The 22,819-nt window shown below is 40.3% G+C and overlaps 1 protein-coding gene across 8 annotated transcripts; it reads right to left on the bottom strand.

The window, feature by feature from the left end:
• Positions 1–372: 372 nt before the first annotated feature.
• LOC102225357 (synaptotagmin-like protein 2) lies at positions 373–22,338 on the bottom strand. 8 transcript variants are annotated; one of them, XM_023351042.1, is made up of 20 exons: positions 21,706–22,338; positions 19,722–19,965; positions 17,008–17,171; positions 16,754–16,865; positions 15,194–15,242; positions 14,976–15,078; positions 14,475–14,886; positions 14,201–14,403; positions 9,594–11,969; positions 7,426–7,542; positions 7,292–7,342; positions 7,127–7,221; positions 6,926–7,039; positions 4,945–5,108; positions 4,497–4,599; positions 4,213–4,374; positions 3,971–4,055; positions 3,112–3,214; positions 2,814–3,019; positions 373–1,049 (listed from the first exon to the last, which is right to left on the bottom strand). In XM_023351042.1, the coding sequence occupies exons 2-20, from the start codon at positions 19,820–19,822 to the stop codon at positions 901–903; spliced, it is 4,869 nt and encodes a 1,622-aa protein (XP_023206810.1). In that variant the 5' UTR covers positions 19,823–19,965; positions 21,706–22,338; the 3' UTR covers positions 373–900. The 8 variants fall into 8 exon arrangements, with proteins under 8 accessions (XP_023206810.1, XP_023206804.1, XP_023206808.1 ...); XM_023351036.1 differs by having other exon boundaries at positions 6,926–7,221; XM_023351040.1 differs by having other exon boundaries at positions 6,926–7,221; positions 7,426–7,539.
• Positions 22,339–22,819: the final 481 nt, after the last annotated feature.

The raw sequence follows: 22,819 nt of genomic DNA, 5'->3' as shown, positions 1-22,819 counted from the left end.
CAGTTTTTAACCAGCAAACCATTTTTGTTTTTAACCAGCAGACCATCACAAAGTCATTTTTAGGTAGTTGAATGCATTTTGATATGCATTAAATCTCATTTTAGCTGCAGAAAGCTGTCAGCTGAAGTCAACTAAAAGTGTAATTCATCTCCACGTCTTTTTAAAAAAGGTTTATTCAGGCACCGCGTGGTAAAAAAAACCTCCTCAAACTGGAGACAAGGAACGCGAGACTGGATCTGGACAACTTCAGTCAAAAGAAACGCTGATCTGAGGTGATCCATGTTTAATAGTTGCAACTGATGTAATGAAAGTTTTAGTGCAAGTAATTTCTACTGGCTGTTTCACTTCAAGAAACACAAAAAAATACAAATGTAAGATAGGAAATTGTGAATTTTATTGGTATCAAACAACAGGTTGTGGTTTTATGGGGTGTAGGTTGCAGACTTTGGAAACATCAGCATATAAGGCGACTCTATAAATGCAACTTTCCTAAATTTCATGACTCAAAGTGGAATATCTATAACATAGTACTCAAAGTTAAGGAGTCCCCATTGCAAGGGTTAAAAATAACCAAATTCCCAACCCAGTGTATTTCAGGATTCTTTGCATAAAAATGTGAAAACTTAATTTCACAGCCAAAGCTTTAAACTTCTCCGATAAAATACAACAAAAAGCTCTTTTAACCTTTAATATGAAGAGACGTCAGTGTCCATATCCTTCATTTTGCCAACATTTGTCTCACAATCTTACTACAGAAGGAGAGTTTGCTTTTTCTGCATCATAAAGTCAAATTGTTCAAACTTAGATGTAAGGTTGCTGTTACTATTTCAGCTTAACACAATAATTTAACCAGGTTTTTGTCAATGGAAATAAATACTTCCTGCAGCAGTCGGGTGTATTTTATTTTAGAGCTGCTCTGGCAGAACTTAACATTCTCAGCGGCAGCACGTCCTCCACCCATTCACTGGGAGAAGCCATCATGCGGTCCCAGAGCGCCACCTCGTACGGGCCGGAATCCATCCAGTCCACCAGAGCGCCGTAGCTTCTTCCTGCGTAGAGGAAACATGCAGCCGACACTGGATTATCCTCTGGTATCGTCTGGATTCAGGCACTTTAACACTTTCAAATATTCAGCTCTTTTTTTTTTTTTTTTTTAAACCATTTACACCAGGATTTCTTTGTTTAGAGCAGGGGTGTCAAACTCTTTTTTTCGTTTTGGGCCAAATCAAGATTATAAATGCTCTTAAAGGGCCGGTTGTGCCAGAATGTATTGATAAAACCCGTTAAACTGTTAGAAATATTAATGAATTCTTTTCAGTCCATCCAGGATTAAGCAACTGTGTTTGTGATTTATTTTTTTTGCAATAAAATCAAAGTGTTTGCGGCACTAATTTGGAAATATTTGTGATATTTCTTAATGACGGTAAATGCAAGTTTTTATTGCTCGCTGTATGGATCACAGACTATAATCTGACATCCATTAAGGCTGAGGCAGCTGTTTAGTATAAGTATGAAAGTTTTCGACAATTTTTGAGAAAAATCTGCAATAACCTCCCAACTATGTATTTGTGCAATAAAGTGCGAGGATCTGTTGATTTTGGGTGAATTTCCACAATAATTCGGAAAAAGCTGGATCGACTGATTGATATAATTTGGCAGTAAACGGAAAAAAACTGCAATGATTTGATTAACATAATATTTAAGCACACTTGGTGTTTAGTCTAGAATCTAAAAGGCCACATAAAGAGCTGCGGCGGGCCGGATTTGGCCCACGGGCCTCGAGTTTAACACATGTGGTTTAGAGTTGCCTTTCTCTTATCGATTTGATCTCAAAATATAATTCAGATCTTAAAAAGGTCAGAGCTTCTTCTCGGTTTCAGGTTTCTGACGTCTTTTCTGAACTTCGATGCAGCAAAATTGTGGTTACGGTACGAAAGCGGCGTTTTCTTTTCTGGCAGGGCCCAGTAAGGAAAAGTGACCACAAGTTAGTTTATCTACGTGCACCTCATTCACGAGGATGTGTAAAACTATCCAAATGTGTCAGAAAAACAATAAATACAGCCAAAATAATCAGAAACAACAGAGTACATGACACATTTGTTGCGAAAATGCAACATAAGAAAAACCAATTGTGACACAAGTTAACCATAAACTACATACAATGATAGAGATAGATTTAAAGTCATAATTGAACAAAAATTGAATGAATAAATGAAACATAGAGACGGAAACAGATGGCAACAAAAAAGCCAGAAGAGAAAAATGACAGAATGAAGTAACAAATCATATTTCTGTTCATTCTGGTTGATTTTGTTTTTCGTCTTTTTTTTGGATTCTTGGTCTCATTTCTAATGCAAATATCTTAGCAAACTTGAAATAAGACAGAAACTAACTCACAAGTAGCTTTTAAGCAAAATACAGGAGCTTGTTTTAAGTCAATAACTCCTTAATATTGATAAAAAAAGATTTTAGCTACAAGTGAAATAACGTACCAGTGGAATAATATTTTTCTTATTTACATATTATAAAGGGAAAGTGTCCCGTCATTGAACAAAAACAAAGTTATTTCTTTCTGGAAAGTTACTTGTAAGTTAGTTTTGTCTTCTTTCAGGTGTACTAACATATTTGTATTTGGTAACACTTAGATTTTTTTTGGCAGTGAGGAGACAGTAAGAGCCTGAAACACTTCTTCTTTTAGCTTTTTCCTACCAACCGACCTAATTTTTAAGTTACAACGACCGCACGGGGGGAAAAAAAGCAGCCAATGTCCAAAGAAAACCTTTGGACCCGTTCACGGATCAGGCGATGGTTACCTGTTCCGGCGCCGAGCCTCAGCCCCCCCAGCAGGTTGCTGGCGAGTCGGTCTCGGTCCCACACCGTGAGCTCCACGCAGGCCTCGGTCAGATCGGCCTCGCCGATGCCGTCGTACACCATGGTGTGGTTGAACACCGGCTCCACGGTCCTCCGCAGGACGCGCGTCTTCTGGCGGCTCTTCCTGCTCGTGTCCGGCAGCACGAAGCTGGAAGCAAGGGAGAACGACAGGGCGCGTTTACTTCACACATCAGACGTGGAAAGCCTAACCTTGTTTGAGATGATTTATCCGCTGCCTACCATTTGACGTACGGGTCGATGGTGGCTCTGATTAAAGGGAGGTTCTTGCATTCCTTCACCCAAATGTGAATCTCTCCGCTGCTGGAGACATCTCTGGGTAAACCTTGAAGAAAAGGAACGTTTGCTTGTGTAGCTGAACGAAAAATGGTTTTACATTGTTTTGGTGCATCTGAAAAGTGTGGCGTGAATTTATGTTTAGCCCCATGAGTCAAAACTTTGTAGAAGCGGCTTCCGCTGCTGAAAGCTGAACAAAGAGTATCGCAATGGTTTAATAGATAGTTTTAGAAATACATTCTGCCACAGCCGGCCCTTTTGAAGACATTCATAATCTTGCTGTGGCATGAAATAAAAATGAGCTAAAATTTTTTGAAAATATATAAGTCGTCAAGAGCTGCAAATAACTATTTTTCTAAATATATACTCCAACGAATGTTTCACTTTGAAAGCTAACAAAGTGTAACTAAAATGTTTTTCTATTAGAAATAAAATAGGGACCAAATGCTAGTTACTTTTAAAAGCCTGTTGTAGATATCATATATAGATTTTGCATAAAAACATAGGGGGAAAAAAATCCTAGAAATACCAATTTCTTGTTTCGTCCACATTATAAAACATTTCCTTATTGTTGTTGAGCTACAGAACGAAACTGACAGAATATAATTTCCTTTACTTTCTGCGCCAAGTTTATTTAAGCAGGCAAAAGAGGTGCAATAAGCTAAAAAAAAAAACACCCAAGAAAGTTACTTTAAATCCTGGTCTCGTTTTTCATTTTTACGATTTTCACTGACTTTCCCAAGCTAAAGACTTACATCCCTAACCAACTAATTCCCAACGCAGAGGATGATGACTGTGAGCAGACCTTCGCTGTGGGTGACCTGCGGCAGGTAGCGGATTGCCAGTCTCATCTCTCCCCGCCCGCTTAGCGGCGCAATCGACGGTAGAGTCTGAAAAAGAGGCGAGGCGCGATATGAGCAGCCTGGCTTAGCCCGGTGGGAATGAGTGTACAGGCTGGACCAATGGAGGTAAAAAAAAGTAAACCCTCTGTTATTCGGCGAGGAAAGAAGTAGCGCAGCTTTTGTGCCGCGGTGTGTTTGCGTTTACCTTGGCTTTCAGCGCCAAGTAATTCATCTGGGTGTGGTCGAAGTCCCACTTGGAGAGCTCCACGTCCACCTCGCCCAGGAAGCTGTTCTTCCCAAAAGTGTCGTGATGCCAGACGGAGAGAATGAGCGTCTGTGTCCTGAGGTACTCCATGCGAACACGATACTGTACAGACAGGAGAGACGCTTTTGTTTTGCCGTGGGTCGGAGTGTTTAGCGTGTGAAAAAAAAAAAAAAAAGAAACACCCAACCAAAACCTCAGTGGGTCAACTGAGTGCGCGGCCGTACCCGGAGGATCTCGTTGAAAGTCGGATTCAGTGTCTTTTTCTTTACAGATGTTTTCCTCTTTCCCAGATTGGCTTTGTCAGGAACCAGGTAACTTTTGACGTACCTTTAAAAAAAAAAGAAATTTAAAATAAAGCAACATAATGATATTAATGACAATTAGCAGGAGTAGAACGGGACTTCTATTGAAAACCGTACAGAAAATTATGACTAGATGTTACCAACCATCAGCAAACAATATCAAAATTGCACTTTTGTTTTGATTAATACTACAAAAGGTTCTTTTTATTTCGTATTATGAAAGAAAACCACAGTTGTTAATTAGGTGTGTTTGTAAGTCAGTCTACGCCACATGTAGCCGGATATATTTTACGTCTAATTGGTTAATTTGCTGCACATTAGCACCGGCCACAAACAACACCGGCTGGTAAAGAATACGTTCAGGACTGACGGGTCGGAGCGGCTCCTCTTTGGGTCGACTGCGGCCAGGTCGCGGCACTCTGCCACAAAGATGTGAAACTCCCGCAGCCTTTGGACGTAGTTGATGGAGAACTGGATGGTTCCCTGAACCTCCACAAAATCGCCGCTGTACATGGTCATCACACTCCCACTCAGCTGAGAGCAGGCAGGAACAAAAAGAAGAAGAAGAAGAAGAAGAAAAAAAAAGTTAGGTAAACCTTTACAAGAATCTGACCTAAAGTTGAGTGAACAAATTTTCTGGCAAATAGGAAGAATACCTATCTGTCCAGTGGCTAGGCTAGCTTTAGCATCTTAAGGACCATACGCTGTTGTGTCTCATAAACGTACAATTTGAAGTCACTTCGCCCTTAGAGTATGTTTTTTTTTCTTAGCTCGTAATTACTTGTTGCTGCATTAAGAGAAGATAATGCTTTATTGAATTTTCAAACAAAAAAAATTATTTATTTAGGAATTTTTGCATTTTTTTCACAAGTTACCCTGTTAAAATAAATTATCCATCATATTACTTCACTCATTACATGTTTGTTTGTTGTTAAAAACATTCTTTCATTTCCTTGTTTATGTTTCGGAGCAAAACACAATGTCAAGCTGCCAAGGAAAGTATGAACATAGGTTCTAGATGTGCTCCCAGTTTTTGAAAAAAGAAACCCGACTAAACAAAAACAGGACTTCTTGTACCACAATGCCTTTCCAAACTTTAATAAATTTTATGAAAGAAAAGCGAGTTAGACGGAAAGCTAAACATTTTTTAAACTTTTAATTTTCTTGCAAACCAAATCCTGAAAACGTGACCTCCACTTCTATTCTTCTAACCCACAGGAGATCATGTGCAACCAACTGCACAAGCAAGTCACTTAATCAGTAAATAAAGTCCATCTGTTTGTAATTTCGGGTCATTATAAATCCAGCTGTACTGGGAAGGCCTGAGCGCCGTTAGAGAATATTAGAGAACAAACAGTCATAAAAGACAAAGAAACGCTGTCAGGACGCATGATAAAGCTGTGAAGTTTAAAGCGGATAGGTTATAAAACAACATCACAAGTACTGAACGTCTCGCTGAGCTCTGATCGATCCATCATCTGAAAATCGTACAACTTCAAAGCTAAAAAAAAAAAAAAAATTCATCTAATCTGTCAGGCTGGGCAAAAAGAACCTTCTAATCATCAAAGAGATCCATGGTGACGCCGGAGGAGCTGCAGAGATCAACAGCTAAGATGGCCAAATCTGTCAGTAGGACAATTATTGCTCATCCACAACACAGATCTGGCCTTTATGGAAGGTCATTGTTGAAAAAAAGTCATGAGACGTTGTGTTTCCCTCAAGCCAAGAGGGGAACACACCGAAAGTTGTTGGTCTGTACATCAACTTTCAGTTGTTGTATAGACCAACAATAATCAGTTATTGGTGTCTGCAGATTATTTCATTTACAGTAAGACATTTTCCCATGTTATAAGTGAAATAATCTGCCAAAGCAACTAATAGTTTTTCATCAATATAAAGAAATTACTGACTTGAAACAAGCTCCTACATCTTGCTGAAAGATTACTTGTGAGTTAGTACACTTGAAATAAGACAAAAAGTTATTTGCACTAGAAACTGAACCAAAAATACTCGGTAAGATTTAGTGTTTTTTAAGTGCACTTAGTTATTTGAACCAAGTAACCCTCCGCAGGAGAGAGGCAGTTAGGTCCAAATACTTAATGTGATTAATCTGCATTATGTCATATTAACACTTTAAGTCCTAGTTTTTAGCACTGGTTTGAACAGCAGACACTTTAGCAAAATATAAAACACCGATTGAACGTGGATGACCTGCAACAGGGACACAACGTCACATTTCAAACATCTGTGAGACAGTGGAAGTGAAGTTTTAAACACAAAGCCAACAGGTGACGAAGGCAGCGTTTACACAGGGAGGATGCTCATGCAGAAGCAGTAGTGTGTGAACGTACAGAAGACACAGACGTCATGCCAGAGGAGCTGCTCAGGATAGTCGCTGAGCTGCCCGCTGTTAGTCTTTCTAGAGGGTTACTGCCTTCGCAGAAGTCGGTGTCAATGCCGCGCTCCTGAAACACAGACGGACCGCAGGGGAGGAAAGCCTTGTGCGGCTGAACGCGGTGCAGGGTTCGTTCTTCAGTCGGGGAAAGCTTTACCTCCTTCTGTAAGAACGACGGGACGGATTTGCTCATCTTCTTTAAGTGGTCCGGATCCGAAAAAGAAGAGGAGGAAGGAGTGGAGATGGCTGAAACTGTGGAGCAGTACAGAGAATCTTTAGTATATTTGCAATATTTGCGTTTCAAACGTTTGCGCGTTTTTACCTTCACTGCTGCGCCTGAGGTCAGCAGCCGGGTCAGCCCTCCTTTCTTGTCCTTCGAAAACAGTGAAAAACAAACTCATCTCAATTGTCATTACCAGATGTAAAACATAAAAATGTTGTAGAGGGCGTGCTGACGTGGTGCTGCGGATGCGGTGATGTCCTCCATGCTTTTAGCCAGACTTTTAGGCCGTGCCTCCGCTCGCCGCAGCGCCTTTCTGACCGGATTTTGCTCGTCTTCATCGTTTCCTTCTGCTATGCAGGAGGAAACGACACAAGTAGGGCAAGACATTTTCACAAGGAGATTTGATTTTGACAGCTTATTGCTCACATTAGACCAAAAAGGCAGACTTTTAAAAAAATGCATAAACATAAATATAACAAAATGCAGATTATTGAAATAATGTGAAAAGTGAGAGTTTCTTTAATATTGTCCCGGCACAATGTTACACTATCAAAATTCAGCCTAGATCTAGTTCTGTTCCCATGAAAATTTTTAGCTTATAAACAAAAACCACATAGTTGTTTTTTTTAAAATGGAAGATTGTTGTTTTTGTTTTTAGCTGAACTTGTCAGTTGTTCACATTTTCACTAATCAAAATCCACTTATGTGAAAATTCTGATGTTCAACATCTGCAGTACGTAAAAGACAGAAAGCTTCTTTTTGTTAAAGTTGGCTTTCGTTTTTGTTTTTATAGGTTATTCATTTCTATTTAATTATGTTAATTGATAGCTATCTAATAAGAATTTTCTAAAAAAAAAATTCGAAATGCCACTCGGTTCTCTCAAGGCTTCATAAGTTTGCTTTTCTAAGAATATTTAAATACACATATAAAACAATGTTTTGCGACATTATTATCTGTGGAGCTTGTTTGTGTTTAGCTTCGAAGCCAAACAAAATACAAAACTGATGTAATTTAGATCAATCTAACAGTGATTAAGGCTTAGCCTTCATTCCTCTCATTGTCTTTTAGCAACTTTTCTTCTGTTAGATTAGGGTGTGGCAGTTTTAAAAATATATGCTGTTTTTATTTATTTTACAATTTTATCTTTAAATGTCATTGTTTTGGCGTATTTTAAGTGTAGGAGAGAGAGAGAGAGAGAGAGAGAGAGAGATCTATCTATCTTGATCAATCAAGATAGATAGATTGATCAATTGTCGATTAATCAACAATTGATTGTTGATTGTTGGGGTGTTAAATATTAAAGTTAGGCTCGTCTACCTAGTAAATTTACTTATTTGCTACAATGGCTTTCTGGCTGCAAGACAACATCAATCAAAGATCCAGTGGCAGAAAACCTGGTACTGCTTTGAAAAAGGTTTAACATTCAGGAGTTTATGTGACACAATCAACACAACAATGATTAGGTCAGCTGCTAAAATGCTCAGTGAAGACAATCTGTTTAACAAAGCAGCCACTAGGTAACTAAACTCTTTTAGTTGTGATTAAAAAAAAAAGTAGAGATTGACTTTCTTCTGCTATTTAAAAAATGCTGGTAAGTTCATTTCAATGTCTATTTTGGCAAAAAATAATATATAGATAGATCTCTCTCTCTCTCTCTCTCTCTCCTACACTTAAAATACGCCAAAACAATGACATTTAAAGATAAAATTGCAAAATAAATAAAAATAGCATATATTTTTAAAACTGCCACAACAGAAGAAAAGTTGCTAAAAGACAATGAGAGGAATGAAGGCTAAGCCTTAATCACTGTTAGATTGATCTAAATTACATCAGTTTTGTATTTTGTTTGGCTTCGAAGCTAAACACAAACAAGCTCCACAGATAATAATGTCGCAAAACATTGTTTTATATGTGTATTTAAATATTCTTAGAAAAGCAAACTTATGAAGCCTTGAGAGAACCGAGTGGCATTTAGAATTTTTTTTTTAGAAAATTCTTATTAGATAGCTATCAATTAACATAATTAAATAGAAATGAATAACCTATAAAAACAAAAACGAAAGCCAACTTTAACAAAAAGAAGCTTTCTGTCTTTTACGTACTGCAGATGTTGAACATCAGAATTTTCACATAAGTGGGTTTTGATTAGTGAAAATGTGAACAACTGACAAGTTCAGCTAAAAACAAAAACAACAATCTTCCATTTTAAAAAAAACAACTATGTGGTTTTTGTTTATAAGTTAAAAATTTTCATGGGAACAGAACTAGATCTAGGCTAAATTTTGATAGTGTAACATTGTGCTGGGACAATATTAAAGAAACTCTCACTTTTCACATTGACAGAAAAAGTAATGCTATCTAGGGTGAATGTTACTAAGAAAACATAAAGTTAGATCTTACGATTCGAACTGTTCCAGATGTTGGACCATGTTTCTGACGTACTGCTGACAGACGACTCTGGGCCTGTGTCTGAACTGCTGTAGTTTGCCCAAACCGGCCGCTGGCTTGTCTTGGTCGTCTTCCTGCCATGACGCTCCTCTGAGCTCAACGGTGTGCTCGCCCCCACTGGTTCACTCAGATCAAGATCGTACATGGACTTCACCTCTGCGGCGTCTTCGCTCAACGCGAGCGCGAGCGTGGTGTGAACGCTGGTCTTGTCCGTCATCCCCAGGTAGTGGCGGTAGTCTGTGGGGACGAAAGCCCGTGCTCGTGGAATCACAAACTCTGGCTCGAGCTGCCTGTGTTTCCTGCTCTGAGACCGGAGAGGACTGAGGTCTACTCTCAGTTGGGTTGGATCTTTTTCCTCATCTACGCTCAGAGCGAACATGCTCGTGGCGCGGCGCAGAGAACTTCCACGGCTGCTGGAGATGCAGAAGCTGTCCTTTCTGCTTTTCGGAGACCGACTGTCTTTGGTTATGCCGCTTTGTGGCTTTGTGGACTTCTCTTCTCGACTGACGTCCTTTGCACTCCTTTTGAACTGTTTTTGCTTCCCTGTCTCTGCTTGCGTGTAACTGGGCAAGTTACTTTTGTTGTCACTTTGTAGCTTTGATCCAGATCCAACCTGTTTATCATGTGGAGACTTCGACCTCTGGGGAGAAGGAAACGACTTCATGGCAGCTCCTCTTGTTTTCTCAAGAGCAGTACTTACATGATAAATCTCCGCATCAACAGACTTTAAATCCTGGGATGAAAGCTGGGAACGGAGGGGCTCTTTCCTTTTGGGGCTTTTAGGTTTGTCAGAGGTTAAAGACGCCTTAGAGTCAGCAGTAGCCTCGTCCCAGAACTCTCGCAGAAAGTTAAACTGGGCACGACTCGTTCCAAGACTTGGATTCATCTTGTCTAACCTCTGATTCAATGGTAGAACCGTAAAATTCTGGGGATTCTTGTTACTACCTTCCTCGTCGCTTCCCGAATCATTTCCAATTGATCTCAAGTCAAACTCGGACTTCGTGAATCTCTTCATCAGTTTTGTTTGATTCACACCACGGGTCACTTTGCCCTCTCCAGGACCTTTAGGTTTGCCGTTGCAGAACATTGGCTTGTTAAGCTCCTGCTCCCAAAAGGACTTCAGCTGCTTTATTCTCTCCGCTGTGCTTTCCTGGTGTTGCGATGGTTGCTTGTTTGAGTATGAACCGCCGGCCCTGTCCTTGGTGGCTGGATCATCTTTTCCTTTGGGAGACGAGCCTGAGTGTAAGTTTTTATCCTCACCGTCTCTCCTTCTCACATCTTCAACCGAATCTCTGTGAAGTTTGGCTTTTGTGGTGAGTTGCCCTCCATTCTCATCCATGTACGAGCCATTTCTGGACAAACTGAAATTTTCCGACTCTAAGCCGACCTTTGTTGAGAGGTCTGGATCCAGCTGAGATCCAGGAGCGGTCTTGGACAGAAGGTCTTGCAAGAACATTTCTTTAGATCCTGAAATGCCATCTGGTTTAGCCACAGAATCACTCTCAAACTCTTGATCTATGATTGTTCTCTCTGATGGGTTTGGTCTGTTTGCAAGTAAACCTTCTCCTTCCAACACTCTTCTGTTGGCGGCTTGTAGATTGGATATTAACTTCAAATGGGTAGAGTCATTATTGTACTTTTCGGGTGCTTCTGACTGAATAGAGTTCACCATTTGCATGTTTTGGTTGTTGAGTGGCTGCTGCTCGCTTTCAACACTTTGATCTGGGGTGTACTTATCATAGAGCCCCTTTCCACTGTACTTTCCAGGAACAAAGTGTACATCAGGTTCTTTGACTGCAAAACCCTGAGCTGAGTTTACTCTGTCGGCTGGCGTCACGGATTTGCTGATAAGTATCTTTGGGCCCGCGTTGCTTTTCTCCCAGAACGATTTCAAATGAGAAATTTTCAACGGCCTGCTTTCATCGCAACAATCCCTAATGTCCTGTGAATGCAGATGTTGAGCATCGAGCGTCTCCTTGCTTCCTTTTCTGTTGAGCTCATTGTTGAGCTTTGTTGTCGTCTCAGATCTATCTAGCTTTCTTTCACTGGTCCCTCTGTCGAATGACTCTTCCTCCCTTGATTTGCTGACAGACGCGTGCTTGTCAAAGCTTGTGCAGGCCTTTAGAGTGTCTTCTGAGTTCAGCCAGTCGCTGCTGTCTGTGCTGCGGTTGAACCAGTCCAGCACCTTTGCTATGGAGTCGTCCTCTTCACCAGTGGGGCTCGTTGTCTGAGAGGACAGTTTGAAAGCAGTCATCTGATTGGGCTTCTGAGCTTGCTGATTGGATTTGTCAATGAAGTGGAGATCATATGACATAGGAGGGATGGGATCTAGAAGTGGAGGAGGAAGCAAAGAAGATAAATACATATCTCACTGGTGTGTGGTTTCCTTTAATTTATTACATTGATCAGTGTCAAAAGCGCAATATACCAGTCCATGTGGAAAGAAAAAGACTTTGTCTTGCAAACGTGTTTACACCCTATAAACGTTTCTACGTTAATTTACAGTAACACATTTTGATTAAGTCGCAGGCTAACACAAAGTAAGTGATACTTTGTAGAACTACCTTTGTAAATCTTATGGGGTATGCAAGCAGTTTTTCACATCTAGAGAATTAAATGTTGGACTGACTATTCGTCTTTGCAAAATAACACCAGCTCAGTCCAAATTGATTAAGGACAATATGTTGCCATCAACATTCTTGTCTTTGAGATTTTTTTAGGTCTGTACTTTTGACTAGGTCATTCTCACATATGAAGATGCATTGGTCTAAACTGCTACATATTTTTTTTACCAGGATGTGTCTTTGGGTTTATTGTCCTGCTGGAAGTTGAACTTCTGCCCTAGTCTCAAGTCTTTTGCAAACTCTAGCAGACCTTCTTGTAGTTTTGCTCTGTGGTTGTGTTGCTCCCTCTTTCCATCAACTCCAAAAAAACATTTTCCTGTCCCTGCTGAAGAAAAGCAATCCCGACTCCAGTGGAGTGCACAACGAATCATTTTTCAACAGATTCTCCAACCCCAACTCTGAATCCCTGCAGCTCCTTCAAAGTTTCTATGAACTCTTGGTTTTTTTTCTCTGATTAATGCTCTCCTTGCCTAGTCTGTAATTTGAAAAAGTCCAATGGGCTTGAGTACTTTTGCAAAGCATTGCGATATAAAAACTGTACAATTTTTATGCATTCACTCTTTTCATGGAGCTCATTTAAATTAGTAATGAGCATTTATTTCTTATTTTTATTTTTTTTAAATTGGAGCTTTAAAGCTTTCACCATTACATAATATGTCCAAATCTTTAAAAAACTTCTTCCTTCTAACATTTAAGCTGTGTAACGATGCTGGGTCATCGTTTTCATATGAATCATGTCAGGACTGGAGGCTTGCCAGTCCGCTGTCCTCTTCCTCTGCAGCCATGTCTTTGCCATGTGTGCTCAGTGGGGGGTTTGCATTGTCCTGTTGAAAAATGCATGCAAAATATGCTCTGAAGGCAGCATATGTTGCTCCAAAACATTTTCTGCGTCTTTTCGACTCTAATGCTGCTATCACTAAGGTCTATATGGTCTGATTAGTCCTTTTCATGTTTGATCCAGAGCACATGGCATCAATTTCTTCAAAATGAAATAATAACTAGGATAAATTTGGAATACAGACTTATCTGACAATAACAAATCCATTTATCGGGTAATAGTCTGCCCATAAATGCCTTTGATGGCAGAATAATGAATGTCATCCAAGGATAACAGGAGTCTGATTTGCCTTTAAATACCAGATAACCATGAATTTAACCTGCTGACACCTCCCGCTTGAAAAAGCGTCACGGTTTTAGCCAACTTACAGCTATTCTTTTAAAATATGCAGCAGGAAAAGCATGAAGCGATGGATGTTCATGACTTAAATCAAAACGGTGCTAAAATTAAAGAAAAAATACATTTTTGACCCCATTATTTATCTCTTAATGACCTGGTAAAGATATTAAGCCATAGAATAAATGATACAACCTTAGCTTGATGATGTTCATTCAGTGGGGAAAATGCGGCATGTTTTTAGAACTACATTTTTTCTTGGAGTAATTTTGGTAGGCTAGCTATTCCTGGAAGGGTTTAGATATGTTTCCTGTTTGTTTTTTATTATTATTTGTAGATAATGACTCTCACTGATGTGCTGGAGTTCAAAAAATCTGAGAAATGGCTTCATAAGCTTTTCAAACGTCATAATAAACAATGTTGTGCTGCAAAAACACAAAGTCTTACCAAGTATTTTTGGTTTAGTTTATATCGTAATACACTTTAAATAAGACCAAACTAACTTTTCATCAAGATACAGCAGCTTGTTTTAATCAAATGATTCCTTAATATTGTTAAAGTATTAGGTCCAGTGGCAGATTATTTCACTTAGAGCAACTTGTAAGTGAAATAACTTAAAGCATTTTTTGTCAAAAGTATTTTTTTTGTGTGCCAAAATCAGCTTTGGCAAAAACTTGACTTGGGTCATTATTTTAGGAAGGTGATGATTATAGGAGAGATACTCAAACAAAAGATGAACTCATAATTGAAAGAGGGCTCACCCAGTGTGTTTGGAGGTAAACTCATCTCCTCCTGCCGCCCTGCTGTTCCCACGCTGCTGCTCGTGTCTCTGTCCTGAACTTTATCACTCGGTAGGTTGAGAATGCTCAAGGTCGCGCGCTCTCTTCGATCGTCTCGGGCTTCGACCCACTGCTGTGGCGTTTCTCCGTCAGCGCTCACATCAGTCCCAGAGTGAGCAGCCGGTCTGAAACGTGGCAGAGCTTCAGAAACGCAGGCGGCTTTGGATGAGCGTATCAAGTAAAGGTTTTTACTCACCGCTCTCTTGTTGTTGATGCTGAATTCTTGTCCATCTCCAGACTTGAATTGGAGGAAACCTGAGATACAGCACTGAGTGGCTGCAGGGAACTTCTATCTGCCGCTGTGGACGTCGGCGCAGAACCCGTGACCGGTGCATAAACACTTTCCTGAGGCGTTTCATCTGTAATCTTCAGGCCAGACTGGTTTGAGCTCCCGCTGGATCCCAGCTGGCGGCTCCGTCGCGGGGCAGGCACAATGGCCGCGGGCCTCGCCGGAGCGTTTAACCCCCGCTGGCTGCCGCGTCGAGGCAGGAACGTCCTCTTCTTCGGTACGGGCCTGAAGCCCGTGGAGGAGCTTTCTGATGTGACGGAGCCCCCCGAGGTCTGACTGGACTCCCCCGCCGGGGCATTCTTCCGCCGGGAAATTGCCTCTGGGTGGAAAAAATAAAAATAAAAAAAAGATTAGATTTTGTTGTGGCTTTTATCACAAACCTGTTTGCTCCAAATCTCAGCTCCCCACCTGACTCCTGCGTCTCTTGGTCCAGACGGGGGGCCGTGTTATGGTTATTTTCAGGAGGCTCAACAACAATGAGGGAAGCTCGATTAAAGGGGTTGTGTCTCGGCTGGGAGGGGAACGAAAGGGACAAACGATTTAGATCGCAGCAGCTGCTGTACCACAGAGAAAAGTACAGATGTACAACAGGAAGCTAACCTGTCAGTTCTAAAAACAATGCCTACCATTTTGGGGGAACGAACTGATGAGTATCGATTTTCCTTTTCAGCGTCACTGCAGGGGAAAAGATAAATAGCTGATATTCTTAGACACTTTCGCAAGATGAAAAGTAAAACATCATCAGCAATAAGCTGACATTAACACATGACATGAGAGTTTCCATGCAAATATCACTTTCAGGATTCCAGGCTCCAATTTTTTTAGGTTTTATTTTTTTGGACTTTTTTGTGACACTTTTACATCAAGTTGGAGGTGCTGCAAATTTGTACCTGGAATGTCCCACACTCAGTTTGTGATCTGCGATAACGTCCATTCTCTGAGAAACCTCCTATTACTTGGATTTATGCTTTGGCGTCTAAACCCAAACTGCGAGTCACGTTTATGATACCGGTCTAAAAGAATCTATAAACTGAAAGATGAGGTGAGATTGACTTTTTCCTTCTTCTGTAAAAGAGTTTCAGTACACTTGTGGGTCAGCTGATAAATAAAAGTTGCTCATTAATATGCATCCTTGGGTCGTAGTAATGCAGTTTTCTTTTTCTTTTTTTTTTGTTGGTAGTAAAATGCTCAAAAGCTTAAATTTGCCATTTACTCTGTCAACATTTCTATTTAAACTTTATGGATCTTTATTTACATATGTTCCTAAAATCAAACCACTTTGATCGGGATTACAAATATTAACATGATGGGGTAGACGGTTATTCTCTAAAATGTAAAATACCTGCACTGTTTTCATGACTGTATTTGTTTACTGCCTCATAAATAACTACAATACCTTCCAAAGGACTCACAACATTAAGTGTAATATAAAACATATTGAAGTTTGTGGTGTTCTAACATGACAAAAACATAAAAAAGATACAAGGGGGAAGAAAACTTTGAAACACACCGCATATGTAAAACACATTACTTTAATCAAATTAAATATTATATGAAATGCCATAACTCTGAACATGGGGCAGATGGAGGATGGAAGAAAATTTGCCTAATTTAATGAATATGACTGCACTAAAAGCTCATGTGATGAGGTGATGAATTTAAAAAGTACACAGTAAGTGTAGCCTTTGTCATAGTGTAAATACCTGACAAGGAGTTGGAGTTTTTACAGCCTTTGAAAAAAGTTCAAAAAGCCTAGCCAAATCAAATATTGACTTCTTCTCTTGCTGACAGAGTCTAGGCTGTGACCAAAGTTATAAAATATGCCTTTCTGTTATCATTACTTTTGAAACGTCTCAGCAGTGTAGCAGGCTTATTTTCGAGGGTTTCAGTCCATATAAAAAGTTTAAATGTTGCTAAGCTATTGTCCTGTCAATTTTGCCGTGCATACTTCTAAGTGGGTTAGAAAACGGCCTGTTTCCAGGCAGCACCACCTATGTTTACATAAGCCGAGTCACAAGGCTGTCTGCACACTGGCAGGACGCCGGCGTCTTTTAAGGGCCGAGCAAAAGAATGTCTCTCAGATGTGAGGGTGTCTGAATCTCAAGCCGAATTTAAGATTTGTCACAAAATCAGAGGAGCTCATTGGAAATGGTCTTTCAAGAGGACAGATCAAACTGATTGTGTACTTCGTCTCCGGTGGTTGTGAGGATTCGAAACACCTGGCAGGTTTTGGAGGAGGCGCTGCGTCTGAGCTGCGGCTGCTGGGCGTTTTGTTTCTCTCCACTCGAACGGACCCGTCTGCAGGGAGGGGGGGGGGGGGGAAGGAGAGTATATGTTTTAATATATACTCTCAGATTCTGTCACCAAGACCTCAAAGTTTAAAATGTTGTTTGTTTTTTTGCACAGTTGGAACTTTTGCAGGTTTAAAAATCAAGCAGACCCAAACTAGCCGGCTTCCCTTGCTTCATGGACGCCAGGATGATTTCTGATCCGTGGATTTTGTCGCTGTGTCTTTGGGACTTGGCCTCGTAGAACCATTCCCCCGACAGGTACTTCAGCTTCACATCTGACTGAGACCCGCTGTCCAGAACCTTCTCCAGTTTCCTGTCATGAAAAAAAAAAATCTAAATTGCAACATTGACCAGAGGATTTTTTTTTTTTTTTTTTTCTGTAAGTCGCTTTTAAAGATGGAAAAATATGAGCTAACATCAGCAAACAAAAAGGAGTTAGACGATATTTGTTTATGCTGAAAGGCACTTTCAATACAAAATCTCAACTTAAAGTTCTGGTTAATAATGAAATAAAAAATAAAAACATATCAAATGAATATTTAAAGACAAACTGTGCAGAAATGTCATGCAGCGTTTTAACTTAAACCGATGGAATTGCGTTTCCGGTGAGAAGAAAGCCTGTTCTGGCTGCTGCCTCCTCCTGTCTGTCTGTGTCATGTGACCTGCTCTGTTTGATGTGTTCGAAAAGCTTCCCACACCGGAGGAGAGCAAACACTTCTCAGGAAACTTTACGACGTTCAAAGCAAACGGCTTCATCTAGAAAGCCGGAGAACGACTGCGATCGCATTTGAACGTGTTAAAAGTCAATTGATCAACAAGTCATATGAAAACGGAGAGTAAACAAGCTAACCAGGCTAACTTAGCCTAGGCCTTCAGCAGACAGCTTACATGAAAACTATTGCTAGCTATGGGAAAGATGGGAATGTATTCAAAGATCGCAGCTTGATGTGCTTATCAAATCTATATTGAGACATATAAAGAAATTAAGGAGAAACTTCTGGTGGGACAAATTATCAGTCACTGTCAAGAAAAAGACAATGCTGCCGTTACATCACTGCAATGTAAAGTCACTATGATTTCATACTGCACACCATATTGCCAAAAGTATTTCCCCGCCTGCCTACATGCACATAAACTTGACTAAAATTCAATTTTTAATCCAAAGGGTTTAATATGACATTAGACATTTAGCCTTTTGACTTTTCCTCTGGAGGAAAGACCCAAACTGATTGACATCAAGGACGTTTTTTTTTTAAAAATCTCTTCTTTAATTTTATTTGATCAGTACATGTCAGACAGGTTCTATTTATAATTAATCACAGTTAATTCAATATTTGACAAAGAGGGGATTCACTTTCTTTTTTTTTTTTGTTTACATGGTCAAGTTGGGTTAGAATAACTTTTTTTCTCCCTAAAGGGGCAGTATTATAAATTTTCCAAGCACAAAGCACCATTTTATAGCATAATCAAGTCACTGTGTTGCCTTTAGTTGTTATACAAAGACTGCATGGATCCATCCATCCATCCATTTTCTGTACGTCCTTGTCCCTAGTGGGGTCAGGATGGCTGCTGGTGCCTATCTCCAGCTAACGTTTTGGGCAAGAGGCGAGGTTCACCCTGGACAGGTCACCAGTCTGTTGCAGGACTATGTCAAAGATGACTTCAAAAAACTGGTTTCGTAATTTGACTCCTTAAAATTGGGTCTCTATCTCTTTAAGATGCTCCTACTCTTTCCAACACTCTGCCCTCAGCACCTCATCACAACGGTGCTTCTCGTTATGCCATTAACAGCCTCTCTGAAGAGTGTTGGACCCAATTGCTGCTGCCACTAGTCTGGAGGAGCTGAGTGGGGAAGGCACAATGGAGGGATGCTCAGCTGAAAACCGCGGCTCCAAGGAGGAGCTTCGCTGAAAAAGGCGGGGCTTGGTGAGAGCAAGCGTTTAGGCACCCTGAATGGTTGCCATGGGAGATTCAGGGATGTTTTTAATGAGGAAACATAACATGATATAAAGCTTAAAAAAAAGTTATCTGTCTTGGTTTTGTACTCTGATCTTTGGTTCTTTGTGCAACAAGATGAATCCATCACTTCCATTACAATTTCCGTCAACAGCGTTACACAACTGCTTCACATGATCGCGCTCAAGAGAGTAAATTGGAAAACATCTCAGTGGAGTTAAAATAGAGTTAGAGGGGGATCAAAACAAATTCCACCACTCCGGCTCATCTTTCCGCTGGCCGAGGGGAATTACGGCCGTCATGTGAGGCGGAGGTAGCGCATTATTACAGGCTGCTGGCTTAATCCTTTTTACATCAGACCGGACGGGACGCAGCCATCATTCAGGTAATGAAGTCAACTCTATTAAAACGCCCAATGAAGAGAGAGCTCTTTGTTTTACAGCAAACCTCACTTTAAAAAAAAAAAAAAAATTAATTAAGCACATTTCCAACTCGGGTGTATTTATTTTGTACATTTACAGCTGATTTGGAATTTCAAAGATGGATCCTCAAATTCTCCTGACGGTCAGGAGACAAAAGCTTCAACTGTTTGCAGAAGAAGGCGATTCGAGAATAAAGCTCATTTTGAAGGCTGTCACGGGAAATTTCTGCAATCCAGCTGTAATCTAATTGCTCTGATCACATTTAGGACCCTCAGCGTCCAACCCCAGACAGGCTGTCATTGTGTTACGCATCAAGCAACGACTCTCCTTCATGAGGTTTGGTGTTGGCGGGATAGTATAAAAAGACATCAACTTAAACTCAGATGGGCTTTCATTTCAAGTCTACTAGAACATTCAGGTTTGCGTAAGAAAATAACGGCAAGGAGTCTTTCAAGGAAAAGTAGACTGCGTGAATCTCTCTCCACCTGATTCTCTCCTCCTCGGCCCGCTTCAGCTCCTCGTCCCTCTTCAGGACCGTCAGTATCGCCTCCTGCTCCTCCTCCGTCAGGTGGCTCAGGTCGATCATGCTTTCCCCTCCTCCTCCTGTTGCTGCTTTCCCTCGGCGGACAGGTGTGAGAACGCCCAACGCGCGCTGGCTCTGTTGAGCAAATACCGCCGTTTACCTCCCGAGAAGGATGTATTTGCGCATGTATCCACGGTAACAATACACTGAGAAAAAAACAGAGAGGACAGGAAGGTTGCTAAAGGAAGTTTCTCTCTCACATGGCGCACACTTCATGTAAAACTCTACTGAAAATTAAGCCATTAAAGGTTATTTTGGGGACTTGTGTCTAACAACGAGCTTCTGATTATGATTAATAGATGTTGGTATTCACCAAATTAGGGCCCCTAATAGCAATTTGAGTGGCCATTTTTTTGTTCATTTGTTTTTAGTCAAGGCATCAATATATATATATATTTATATATATATATATTTTTCCACATGAAGGTTTCTCAAAGTACAATGTTTAAAAACGGAAAAAAAAATCGCAGCTAATTCTGCTTTGTGTTTGTTTGGGTGTATTAAATAATAACAGGCACAATAATTAAGCTGATCAGCCAGCATTACATATTAAGGACAGAATACTAGTAAACACCTCCAAGGGAAGAACAATAATATGACAAGAACTTCTCAAAAATGACTATTTAGTTGCCTTGTGATGTCACCATAGGCCTGTAGAATTTAGTTTTTGTTGCATTTTACCTTTAATATTCAAAGTTTACAATAAAACGGCTATAGACAAGTACAAACAAAACGGACCATGCTGTTTTATGGGTGTCAAAATATTTCATTTGTGAGTTTCGATATTGCAGAAAAGATTGGCTGGAAGCTTTAAATTAATACTAAGGCAACATGTATTTTCCTTTGTATAACCACATAACATTTTTGAGCTCTTTTTTAAAAATTGAAAATAAATTAAAATGTTACATTTGAATACATTTCAATTTCATCTGTTCATAATCCTTAAATTAGACACATTTTTTCACAAATAACCAAAAAAAACGTGAAGTTCCAAACTTTAAAGTTTTGGAGCATTCTTCTTCAGCTCGGTTCTCCTTGGCCTTGAGTTGAATCTGCTGGCAAAACCTTTAAGCCTGAAGGTGTTTCAGCCGTTTCATAACTGCAGTTCATTTTGACTGTCTTTACCTTCAACTGTATCACTTCCTCACCATTAAATGTGAAGAATTCAAAGACTTGCAATGCAATGCTTGGTCTGGACAAAACGTACCCACATGGATAATCTATTATTCAAAACAGTTTAATCCACTTTTGCTCTGAGGAATGTGGCTTTATGACAGTAATTACCACACCAGCACGAGGTCCCCTGGTGTCTTGATGAAGGGTCGCACAACTCGTGTTTAATAAGAGACAACTGTCCCTATAGAGGGATCAGAACAATAAAAAAAATAATTTCAGAGAATGATTACGTAATTCAATTAAAAATAAAAAAAATCATTCATCGCCATAGTTTGGGATAATGCTGAACTACAACAAAATCATGTCTATAGGCAAAACAGGACGAGATCACAATGGCAACAGAACCACCCTAACTTTGGAAATCAGTTTCCCTAATCGATTATTTTCCCCATTGTATTGTCTGGATGTGTAAACTGCTTCCTGTTTAATCAATATTGCGAGTCTTCCTCTTGTTCTGGACAATCCAGAGGTTAAACTGGAGCTGGGGCCGTTTATTTAAGGAGCAGGTAGTTGACGCAACAGGTAAGACAACTTGTTGTTCTATCCTGCCTCATTTCTTCGTCTGAAACTCGATCCTTAGAATATTTTTTTTTTGAAAAACGTTAGTAATTTAAGACAAAGAGTCGTGAATTCACTGAAACACACTGCGATGAAACCTCTCTGCTTACGATCGGCGACTGTTGGAAAACATATGAATAGCTTTCACCTACCTTTAAGGATAACTTTGCGACTCAGAACCTCGTATTCAGATGGGAAAAGGAGGGGGGGGAAAGCAAACAAAAATGATAAATGCATAAAGTTTTTAACTTCACCTCCGCAGGTCTGCTGCCACTGCTGGATGCGCTCGACGGGAGCGGAGGAGAGGGGGCGGACTCTCCGCGTAGGGATGGGGAGGATCTGACAAAGACGAGCAACGATAAGCAGCAGCCATTGTATTAAATAACCGCCGTATCCGTCTACAGCATCATCCAGCGGCTTTAATGTAGGTCTGGATGATTCATGTCGGCTGCTGGGTCTCCTTTCGAAACGGGCTGAAGAAACAAGTCGCGGATGGGCGTGTTAGAACCGGCCCGGGCTGCAATGACAGGCATTGTCCAGCAGGTGTCACCGGTGGAGATGCGGCTAGTGTTTGACAAAAGGGTGGTGCGCATCTTCCAGACAGGCGGAATGAACAGGACGGGCTGAGGTCAAACAGCAATTAAAGCTGCGCAACACGAAGCTGTTTCACCATCTGCGCTACTGGTCTGGAGGAATAAACCCCCCCACTGCGACTGCGAGGTGATTCTCTGACCTTCAACACGCAATAATGGATGAATCTCACACTTCCGGTGTGGTTTTGTGGGTGAAAGCAGTGGGAAATCATACAGCAAATAAACAGTTGCTGTATGGACATCCAAAAGTGCCACAATTCAAGAAATATATCATGACATTAACGAGCCCCTTCTAAAATAAAATAAAAAAAATTGTAAATATCCAATATATTAAAAATTAATAGTTGTGAGCTGCAAAATATTAAAATAAAAATACATTTGCACCATCAGCAAGCCTTACTTAGGAGGACTACCACTACAGTAACTGGCTGTGCAGGTTACCTGAAATGTAAGGAGTTATTTAAACTACAAGGAGAGTTCAGTATTTTCAATTTAAATTTAATTATATGATTTTAAAAAATAGTTGTAGGTTGTAGTTTTGGCACTTTTTTTTTTTACATGCACATTTTTGTGCCACTCTTATAAGAATCAGTGGAATATGCTAGCAATTTTAAATGATAGTTGCTTGTTTTTCTCAAACCAGAGAAACGAAGCTCTATGACAAAACAAACAA

The sequence above is a fragment of the Xiphophorus maculatus genome, chromosome 18 (genome assembly GCF_002775205.1).
Source record: "Xiphophorus maculatus strain JP 163 A chromosome 18, X_maculatus-5.0-male, whole genome shotgun sequence".
Classification (NCBI taxonomy): domain Eukaryota; kingdom Metazoa; phylum Chordata; class Actinopteri; order Cyprinodontiformes; family Poeciliidae; genus Xiphophorus; species Xiphophorus maculatus.
Note: the sequence above shows the minus strand (reverse complement) of the source record. Positions and strands in the feature narration are given on the sequence as shown.